The sequence below is a fragment of the Coregonus lavaretus genome, assembly GCF_964263955.1.
Source record: "Coregonus lavaretus genome assembly, chromosome: 30".
NCBI classification, from domain to species: Eukaryota; Metazoa; Chordata; class Actinopteri; order Salmoniformes; family Salmonidae; genus Coregonus; species Coregonus lavaretus.
Window position 1 is genome coordinate 8,298,507 of NC_140017.1, and position 11,298 is coordinate 8,309,804.

General features: G+C 41.9%; 1 protein-coding gene across 1 annotated transcript; it reads left to right on the plus strand.

Moving 5' to 3' along the window:
• Positions 1–251: 251 nt before the first annotated feature.
• LOC311105568 (calmodulin-1) lies at positions 252–10,940 on the plus strand. Its single transcript, XM_084147753.1, has 6 exons — positions 252–423; positions 5,165–5,195; positions 6,054–6,197; positions 7,332–7,438; positions 8,081–8,216; positions 8,764–10,940. Exons 1-6 carry the CDS (start codon positions 421–423, stop codon positions 8,790–8,792), a joined length of 450 nt encoding a protein of 149 aa, XP_084003879.1. The 5' UTR covers positions 252–420; the 3' UTR covers positions 8,793–10,940.
• The last annotated feature ends 358 nt before the right edge of the window (positions 10,941–11,298 follow it).

Consider the following 11,298-nt stretch of genomic DNA (forward strand, 5'->3'; position numbering starts at 1 on the left):
GAACATAATCCTGCACTATCTCTGCGCGATTCGTGCAAATAGTACAATTACTTTCTTTTTTGATGAGTGACAGGGGACGTGCTGGGCAATTTCAGTGAGTGCAGTGGTCAATATAAGGTGAAAAAAAAAATATATTCTGACGCATTTGTGGTGTGCAGTTTTAAGATTGGCAGGTTCGTGGGGGGCGAAAGATGTCACTTCGCGGAGTGATATAGTTCAAATGAGGCCATATCGGCAGTGACGCGGTGCCTAGTGTTTCCGGGCAACTTCGCAGAGAAGGGACTGTATACCTCTAGCGAATTATTTTTCAGCACTAAACAACGATACATACGTTGGCTACAGTTACTTTGACAGCCACGAGGGGGACATTGACTATTTAGTCATTCATATTTTCCAAGTTCGAAGACAAAACATAATACAATGGTGAGTATAGCCACCGTTTTGCTAGCTAGCTTGCTACACTCATTCAACAACAGACAAAGCCAAGCGTATGCTAGCTAGGTAACGTTACCTGACTGTCATATAAATTGGCTAGCTTGTCATGTAGCTAGCTAGTTCTCTAGCTAGCTAACATTAATTCGTATTGGGTTCGAGCAACGTCTATGTAGTTATAACTAGCTAGCTAAATAAGGTGTGACTGTGACATAGTTTGTCGTCTGGCAGCTCAGCTGTTGATATCACCACATGACCGGGCTGTTGGCTCGACGTTGCATTGCAATAGCCACCAACTGGCAGTTGGAAAAGCTCATAAGGACTCAGTGGATGACCGACAATAAGAAAATGCTTGATTGTGGGCACGAATGAGGCATGACTATCTGATAAACTTTAGCTATGGCTAATTTTACATACTGTTAGCTAGCTAAGGTCATTGGTTTCGCTCGGATCGGGGTTAGCTAGCTAACGTTAGGGTACTAATGGTGAGTGGGCGTGGTGGTAAGGCAGAAGCATAGCGCTGTTTGATGTAATAATAACCAAACACACTGCCAATTGAATTACCTTACTCGATAGTATTAGTTGGCTGGTTAGCTGCCATCTACATTTTTTTTTCACCAGACACATTATCTATGTAGACTTGAGCCAGTTGATTTGTATTTTGCAATGAACAATGCCCAGATTGTACCGTGCCAAGGCAGCTGATAGTTTGTCCGCAACAAGCTAACTAACTTGTGTTCTGTCTTGTTTTCAATTACATAGTTAGCTGGCAATATGATCTAGCTAGTAATATGTTGTGTATGGTGTTGTTGCGCAAATTGAGTTGTCAATAGCCACGCGACATTTGACAGAGCCTTTCCTCATGTTACTGTTGCGTATTGCACCACTACGTTGATCCGCAGTCTGCTGTTCGTGAATGGTCTTCGTTGCCACCCCTCCTTCCTCGCCCCTCTCTACCACACGCATTCCTCCCCCCTGCATTGAACCACATCATGGTTGGTGCAGTATACTGACATGGGATCCGCAGTGCATGCTTTATAAAAATGGGAATAAGACTCTAAAAGACATTGTGTGACAAACGAAGGCTTGTCCTCATGTGCTCTGCTTTATTCCTCATAATTGCTGTTTTGGGGGACGGAAGTGAGGCCTTGGCACTAAGTCTGTATTATTTATGGTGGTTTGTTTTGCGCCAAAGGATAAGACACAATTGAAAATCAGAAGATCTTGCCATCTGCCCCAAAAAATGACTGCACTACTTTACCACCACAGTGAATACGATATTAACAGCCTTTAACCAGGACTGTACATAATGGCACATGGGATCTCAATACTGCTGAAAGGCAACACTGTTTTCGTGAGCCACTTGGTGCTTGACACCGCCTTGTAAATGCTCAAACCCAGGAGTGCACTAATGGAATCCTCCTGAACCACTGCTTGCTTCCTCAACCCTCTGTGTGGACAGAATACGCTGCAGTCTGCTTGCTGCCCTTTCCTCCCCCCTCTCCTCCTGATGACTCACTGAGATAGAGCACATGTCCTGGGCAAAATTATTTAACTGTGATGAACATGTGCAAAACACAGAATCATATGATGCAAAATGGGGATGATTTCTGTATTTTGAATGTTACCTATCTTGAGTACTGACAAGCAAAACATTTTGAGACTTTGTCAACAATGGACTAATGAAACAAATTCAAAAATAGTTTTTGGGTGGAATTTTCCTTTAACTGTAATGAAGATTTGTTGATATAAGTCAGTGTCCCTTGCTTTTTGTTCCCTTGTTTTTTGGTGGGGTGTGCACTTTCACAGGTGTGCACACTTTCACTCCCAAGCAATAAATGCTATACATATGATGGCGAGTCTGAAGACCCACAAAAAGCAACAGAGGTGGTAATAGTCAGTGTGCTACATTGGCGACCCTGTTCGTGCCGCTCTAATTATAGCAGGGGTACTGAGGTGTATTTATACCCATCCCTCATCACACTTCCTCAACCCAAAGTGTGCTGGTTGACTAACTCAGACAGATCTGATAAGACCTCGTCCTCAACTGATGGGAGGGAGAATGAGGCCTCAGAGACTCCGGGTGGAAATCGAGATGGCGCTGACACACGGTTGCCCTGTTTCTCACACCATTATTTATATAAATACACGCAGTGCATTCGGAAATTATTCAGACCCCTTGACTTTTCCCACATTTTGTTACGTTACAGCCTTATTCTAAAATGGATGAAATAAAAAATAAAACTCATTAATCTACACACAATACCTCATAATGACAAAGCGAAAACAGGTTTTTAGAAATGTTTAATAATTTATATATATAAAAAATACCTTATTAACAAAAGTATTAAGACCCTTTGCGATAAGACTCAAAATTGAGCTCAGGTGCATCCTGTTTCCATTGATCATCCTTGAGATGTTTCTACAACTTGATTGGAGTCCACCTGTGGTAAATTCAATTGATTGGACATGATTTGGAAAGGCACACACCTGTCTATATAAGGTCCCCCAGTTTACAGTGCATGTCAGAGCATGAGGTCGAAGGAATTGTCCGTAGAACTCCGAGACAGGATTGTGTCGAGGCACAGATCTGGAGAAGGGTACCAAAACATTTCTGCAGCACTGAAGGTCCCCAAGAACACCGTGGCCTCCACCATTCTTAAATGGAAGAAGTATAGAACCACCAAGACTCTTCCTAGAGCTGGCCGCCCGGCCAAACTGAGCAATCGGGGAGATCCTCTGTGGAGATGGGAGAATCTTCCAGAAGGACCACCATCTCTGCAGCACTCCACCAATCAGGTGTTTATGGTAGAGTGGCCAGACAGAAGGCACTCCTCAGTAAAAGGCACATGACAGCCCGCTTGGAGTTTGCCAAAAGGCACCTAAAGGACTCTTAGACCATGAGAAACAAGATTTTCTGTGCTGATGAAACCAAGATTTAACTCTTTGCCTGAATGCCAAGCGTCACGTCTGGAGGAAACCTGGCACCATCCCTTCGGTGAAGCATGTTGGTGGCAGCATCATGCTATGGGGATGTTTTCCAGCGCAGGGACTGGGAGAGTAGTCAGGATCGAGGGAAAGATGAATGGTGCAAAGTACAGAGAGATCCTTGATGAAAACCTGCTCCAGAGCGCACAGGACCTCAGACTGGGGTGAAGGTTCACCTTCCAACAGGACAATGACCCTAAGCACACAGCCAAGACAATGCAGGAGTGGCTTCGGGAGAGGTCTCTGAATGTCCTTGAGTGACCCACCCGGACTTGAACCCGATCGAAAATCTCTGGAGAGACCTGAAAATTGATGTGCAACAACTTGACAGAGCTTGAGAGGATTTGCAGAGAAGAATGGGAGAAACTCTCCAAATACAGGTCTGCCAAGCTTGTAGCGTCATACCCAAGAAGACTCAAGGCTGTAATCGCTTCCAAAGGTGCTTCAACACAGTACTGAGTAAAGGGTCTGAATACTTATGTAAATGTGATATTTCAGTTTTTTTTTTTTTTTATATAAATTTGCAAAAATGTCTAAACCTGTTTTTGCCTTGTCATTATGGGGTATTGTGTGTAGATTGATGAGGGGAAAAAAACATTTAAATCAATTTTAGAATAAGGGTGTAATGTAACTAAATGTGGAAAAAGTCAATGGGTCTGAATACGTTACAAAAGCACTGTGTGTATATATATAATTACATACATACACACACACACACAAGTGCCTTGCAAAAGTATTAATCCCCCTTGGCGTTTTTCCAATTTTGTTGCATTACAACCTGTAATTTAAATTGATTTTTATTTGGATTTCATATAATGGACATACACAAAATAGTCAAAATTGGTGAAATGAATTGAAAAAAAATAACTTGTTTCACAAAATTCTAAAAAATAAATAACGGAAAAGTGTGCGTGCATATGTATTACTGCACTGTTGTAGCTAGAAACACAAGCATTTCACTGCACCTGCAAATCTGTGGATGAGACTAAGAAACTTGGATTTGATTTGAAATTGCCTGTAATAGATACAGATCTAATTAGCGGGAAACCGCTGACTGGACTGAGATGAGTGACCACGTTTACATGCGTACAGTATTCCGGATAGTAGGTCAGATCCTGCTTTATTAAGGTCTTATTTGGGATAAGCTGTTTACATGCACCTTTTGTGGTCCAGTACAGAATATAAGCAAAATACATTATTATGGTGGATCGAACTGCGCAGGTAGCCTACTTTTTTGAAGTGATTTGTTTGACAGTCAGATGAAAACATCACTCAGTACCCATGATATATGAAACTGAGCCTGCACAGATCGCGAAAAACAACAGTAAACGGGATAAGATGTTTTACATGCCACAGTATCCTGTCTAAGATCAGCATACCCCAGGCATCTTATCCGGGTTTCTCATAACCAGGATACAAGCTTTTTCGGGTTATTGGAAATCGTATATATGTTTATATGCGTCAACTAAAAAACAGAATACTTGAGTATCGGTGTGCATGTAAACGTGGTCAGTGTGTAGGAGCAAAGTTATCCTACTCCTGTGAGCGCTGAGGTTATAGGGGTGAGAGTATCACTGTCATGTCAACTCGTCTGATCTCATACGAATCCAATGGAGCAGGTATGGTTACACACAGGAGTAAAAGAGCAGCCACTAGGTGATTGTGGCTTAATTTACCTCAATTAGGCTACAATACGTTAGGGGCAGTGGACAACTCTCACTCTTGCTTCCTCTCGTCTTCACAGGCTGACCAACTGACCGAGGAGCAGATTGCTGGTGAGTACTACAGGTGCATCAAAGCTGGGACCGAGAGACTGAAAAACAGCTTCTATCTCAAGGCCATCAGACTGTTAAACAGCCATCACTAGCACAGAGAGGCTGCTGCCTACATACAGACTTGAAAATCACTGGCCACTTTAATAAATGGAACACTAGTCACTTTAATAATGGCACTTTAATGTTTACATATCTTGCATTACCCATCTCATATGTATATACTGGATTATATACTATCTGTTGCATCTTAGACTATGCCACTCTGATAATGACATTGCTCATCGATTTATATATTCTTATTCCATTCCTTAACTTAGATTTGTGTGTATTAGGTTTTTGTTGTGGATCTGTTAGATATTACTTGCTAGATATTGCAGCACTGTCGGAACTAGAAGCACAAGCATGTCGCTACACTCGCAATAACATCTGCTAACCATGTATAAATGTGATTTTCTTTTTTACTATCCCTAACCCTGAACAGTGAGGTTCTGTCCAATCAAAGCTCTTGAATCCAATCCCAGTTAGTAGAAGTGACTGAGTTCCTGTCGGTTGGCAGATAATGTGGGTGCTTAGACTCATGGCTCCTTATGGTAGCGACCAACATTTAGGCTAATCTGCCTGTTAGTTTGTACAACTGATGTTAATCTTGTACCAATCATTCTTAGTATTTGTAAGAGTTTTCTTCATCTGCACAGATCTAAAGAATTGGGTGAAATCAGTATGTTGAACGCATCCTGGGAATTTGCCCTTACCTGTCCAGTTCATATGAAGGAAAGGGGACAAGGACAGGAAGATTATTGACGTAGCCAATATAGGCATTTCCACGAATCCCACACTGTTCCCTGTTTGCTTAATCAGAGTTCAAGGAGGCCTTCTCACTGTTCGACAAGGATGGCGATGGCACCATCACCACCAAGGAGCTGGGCACTGTCATGCGCTCTCTGGGACAGAACCCTACTGAGGCAGAGCTACAGGACATGATCAACGAGGTGGACGCTGATGGTAAAATTAGAGAGATGTGTACAATGACATTCACGCACGCACACGTATGGTCAGTACCCAACAAGGCTGACCCTTGTACTTTATTCACATGGTGGATGAATGGTGACACACACTGCATAATTACTGGGCCAACGCTCTTAACCGCTAGGCTACCATCTCACCTGGATGGCACCATGGCTCTGGTTTCATGCTGGATCACATTTCAAATATCTAATGTTTCTACCCACAACAGAGGGTCATCCATACATAGAGTTGGAGGACTCTAGATTGATAAAACCTGTTTTTGGCAAGGACATAGTCCTAAAACCGGAAATTAGTTACCTTTGGTTCGTTCAGCCATTCCTATGGGGAAAATGAATGGGGTTTTGGGATAAATGCCGATAATATGGTCTGAGGTTGACACGGGCTTAGGAGATCTTGTACAATTTGTTGTACAAGTTATCAGTCGTCAGTTAACATGACTGGAAAAAAGTATGAAGCCTGTATGTGCTTGTTTTGATTACATAAATGCTTCAAAATTCACAAAAACTGACGTTAGCTGATGAAGATTATCTCATAGAACAAAACGTATAAGATCTTCTAAGCCTGTGCTTACCACAGACCTTATTTGTGGCGTTTATCCCCTACAAAAACTCCATTAATTTCCCCCTAGGCTTTGGCCAACGAGCCATGGCGGAGTTAGTGCCTACAAAAATACGCCATTACTATTGCTCTCTATTGCCATTGAGGGCTTTCAACTTTTTTTTAAGTAGTCAACTGGTTGGGACTTCCTATGGGTCAAGGAGGGATCAGCCAATTAATTATACTCATGAGCAAACTTTCCAGAACTGTAGGTGGCAGTAAATCACCAACCTTGGCTATATATCTGTTCAAACAACACACTAGGTTGTAGTTTGCACCCTTTGTTTTCTGCCAACTCATAGACGTAGTAGAAGAAGAAAATTAACTACTTACAATTTGAGATTGCCTCTGGTGCTGCCTGTGCACTCACAGATGCAAAGATGATATCTCTTTGGGCTCATTCCAAAGTGTACCGACAAGAGTTCAAAACTGCTCATTCTGAAATAAAATAACCATCTGTGTGTGTGTGTGTGTACATAAATGTAAAATAAAGACTGTCTTGTTTGTCCTTAGGTAACGGGACGATTGACTTCCCAGAGTTCCTGACAATGATGGCGAGGAAGATGAAGGACACAGACAGCGAGGAGGAGATCAGAGAAGCCTTCAGAGTCTTTGATAAGGTACACACGCTCCACACCATCTCCTTTGATTTGTTGGAGTCAGTCAATTGGAAATGTGCTTAGTGTTTTGAAACATGAGCCATTTTGATTATCTGTTTAGATTTTTGTGCTTAGAGTTGTGAAAATGTACTGGAACAGTGCAATCCCTTTAAACAGAGACATGTGATTTTGGAAGTGTGTGTGTGTGTACACGTACATTTAGTGTGTGTATTGCGGTTGTTTGTTTGTACCCTCTGACGTATCGGTGTGAGTGGTGTGATTGTTTTTGTGGGACATTTGTGCCACTGTCCTAAAGAACCTTGGTTTCTGCTAGGGCACCAGTCTGTGTCAGCATCCCCCTGCTCTGTTGATCATTTCTCCCTTTGCGGCTCTTGAGTCTTGGCAGAGCTAGACCCAGAGATAACAGTGAGCAGACGGACCAGAGCCATGCATATCTCTGACTGTCACACAGATGGGGCAGCCAGAGACCATGTTCATGTGCCAGCAGACCAGATAAACCTGGGCTCTATTCAGAAGAGGGAGATGTCACTGATCGTTAAGATAGAAAAGTCTTGTTTAGACCTGATCTCATTCTGACAGGTTAAAGTATTGTATGTAGAACCTTCTCTCTTTCCCTATTGAATGAGCCTGTTCTCCCTGTAGGATGGGAACGGCTATATCAGCGCGGCAGAGCTGCGGCACGTCATGACCAACCTCGGGGAGAAGCTCACAGACGAGGAGGTGGACGAGATGATCCGCGAGGCCGATATTGACGGAGACGGACAGGTCAACTATGAGGGTGAGCTCAACGTCCTTCCTCTCTCCCACTCGTGTGTTTGCAGATATAAAGGAAATGGATAGGTGGAAACTCCTTTTAGTAAACCCATTGCAAGCCAAGGTGGAGCTATCACCGTATTTCTTTGACTTCTCTGATACCTTCCGATCTGCAAAAACCAGAGGGCTAAGTAAGAGCTAAATATTCTTAAAACCAGGCCTTCTTCTCTCTTCTCCACTTCCTCGTCCTCCTTTTTCCTCCCACCTCTGTCTTCCTGCTCCTCCTCTCATATCTACTGTGAGTTTACTGAAGTCAGTGTCTTTCCGCTGTTGCCCCTGTCAGTTATGCCTTATTTCTCTTTGCTTTGATACATGAAATACTCACTCACTCACAGCTTAATGAATCACTGCTCATTGAATTTAAAATAGTATTGAAGACATTGATTCCTCATGTTACTCTGTTTCAATAATCTTATTAGTATGCCTTGTGATGTAATCATTGTTAACAGAATGCTCTTTATTCTTGTGGATTTCTTCTAATTTCTTTCTCCCTGTTTTGTTCTGCCTTGCAGAGTTTGTGCAGATGATGACAGCCAAGTGAAGTAGACTGTGCTCTCACACATTTCTCTCTCTTACATTGCTTGTCCTCCGAAGATCACTCTGTCTTTAAGAAAACAAACCAATAATCAAGCCAAAATGGAAAACTCAAAAAATGATTTAATGTATAAAATTATGTAATAAAAAAAATCTAACTACTTCTAGGGTATCTGTTTTAAGAGCAACTGCAGATGAATCCCTAACAGAAGTTAATGGACGAAGCTTTAAGGCATGAGACCCTTACTCTAGAGTAAGATCCTTGGGAGGCTCCCAGATGCCGACTAAATTTGAGGAAAGGGCAACACGGACGAGGCAGAGGGATAGGATTCCATGCCAGAGATGGCTGTCTTTTCCTCATTGAGAGAAGCTTACTATTTCAAGTCTTTTTCCACCCTGAAAACAATTAAGGCTAACGGCGCACTCACACAAATCGCAGTGCTAACATTGAATTGGGTAACGGCCTTCTTGCATGCACCCCTTCTGAGACAGTTTCATGTCACAACAAGGTGGTTTTGATCCCATCGGTGATTGTGGATAGTATACACACTGGAGGTATATACATAAATATATAGCTATACACTGAGTGTACAGAACATTAGGAACACCTTCCAAATATTGAGTTGCACCCCGCCTTTTGCCCTCAGAACAGCCTCAATTCGTCGGTGCGTGGACGCTACAAGGTGTCGAAAGCGTTCCTTAGGGATGCTGGCCCATGTTGACTCCAATGCTTCCCACAGTTGTGTCAAGTTGGCTAGATGTCCTTTGGGTGGTAGACCATTCTTGATACACACGGGAAACTGTTGAACTGTTGCAGTTGTTGACACACTCAAACTGGTGCGCCTGGCACCTACTACCATACCCTGTTCAAAGGCACTTAAATATTTTATTTTGCCCATTTACCCTCTGAATGGCACACATACACAATCCATGTCTCAAGGCTTAAAATTCCTTCTTTAACCAGTCTCCTCCCCTTTTAACAAGTTACATCAGTAAGGGATCATAGCTTTCACCTGGTCAGTCTATATCATGGAAAGAGCAGGTGTCCCTAATGTTTTGTACACTCGGTGTGTGTGTATATATATTTGTAAAATACTAACGGTTGGTGCAAGAATTACAGTGGAAAAGGTTGCATTGGTGCTAGGTTGAGGAGAGAATTCACCCATCCTTAAGGGGTTGTGGGGAGTTGATAGAAAAAGCACTGGTTCGTTGGTTTTAATTGTCTTTTCTATTGTTTGGGCAGGCTGTTGTCTTTCGTTCTCTTAACGAGGCTTTTAATTTCCCAGCACCACTGACCTATGGCATAGGAGTACATAGATGTACAGTTTCAGGACGGTAATTATGGTAGCACACTTTGAGAGCATTGCTGTAAAGATATTTTATCTGCTTACATATATCCTGATACAAATATGAATGTTATGGTTTTTAAATGTATGCTATCAAACATTAATGTGTAAATTAATTAAACATTTTGGTCACACAAATATATATTAGTGTATCGTAAACTTTGCATGACCTATTGTTGATATAGTATGACCTGTGAAATGTTTGATCCTTGGTTTTGAAATGTGCCATAATACTCTAAAGCATCAACCTTCTTGCAAGAGCACTTAGTAAATTAGGACATATTATGAATATACAGTATAAACTATATACAGTACATACCTATTTGCACTTTGGTGTAAACCGTATATTTGAAAATGTTCTGTAAGAAAGACTGTTGCTGCTGCTAGAACAACTCATGTGTCCCTTGCTCCTGTGGATTAGTTAGATCCTCATGTTGTCGTCAAGTGTTCACATCTTTTATCCGTGCTCCGCTTGCTGTTCTACTGAACAGAGTATATATTCACTAATATATTTATTTTTGTCAGTGAGTTGAAAAAAATAAATCAGTTTAAAGGGTATAAATTATTGGTTTAAAAATGTATTATTTGGGTTTAAATGAAAGGAATGCTAGCAGAGGTACTGAATCGTTGCTGAAAAGACAGTTTTATTCCCCAAGTTATCTGGCTAGCTTTTACTGGTTGGTTGACTTTGATCTACAGGTTGGAAAAGACACATGGTTAAGGACTGTTAAACTTCTGGAGGTAGCATACAAATTTATAGATGTTAAATATTAATGTTTGCCATGAATAAATAAATGGACTGAACTTCACTGAGTGTCTCCTTGTCTTCCGTAAAACTTCATATACAATTTTTATTGATCACTGTGTAAAAAAATAAATAAAAAAAGCTAACTTTAGCATGTAGTTATTTGGCGTGTGGATGGAACTTCAACTCACTTTAGTTAGTTTGTGTATCCCTGGCTGCCAGTCTCTTTGCAGTCCTCATAATATCCTTTACAAGACACCCTCTGAGATTGGGTCAGAGGAAGTCACCCCGGCCTCCATAAGAGGAGCTATCCCTGGCTGCACCAGGCTATATTTGGTGGCTCATGGGATTGCCACAGGAGCCTCTGGTAATCCGGGTCAGTCCGGTTCATGACATCTCACCCCTGTAAATCCAAATGCCCC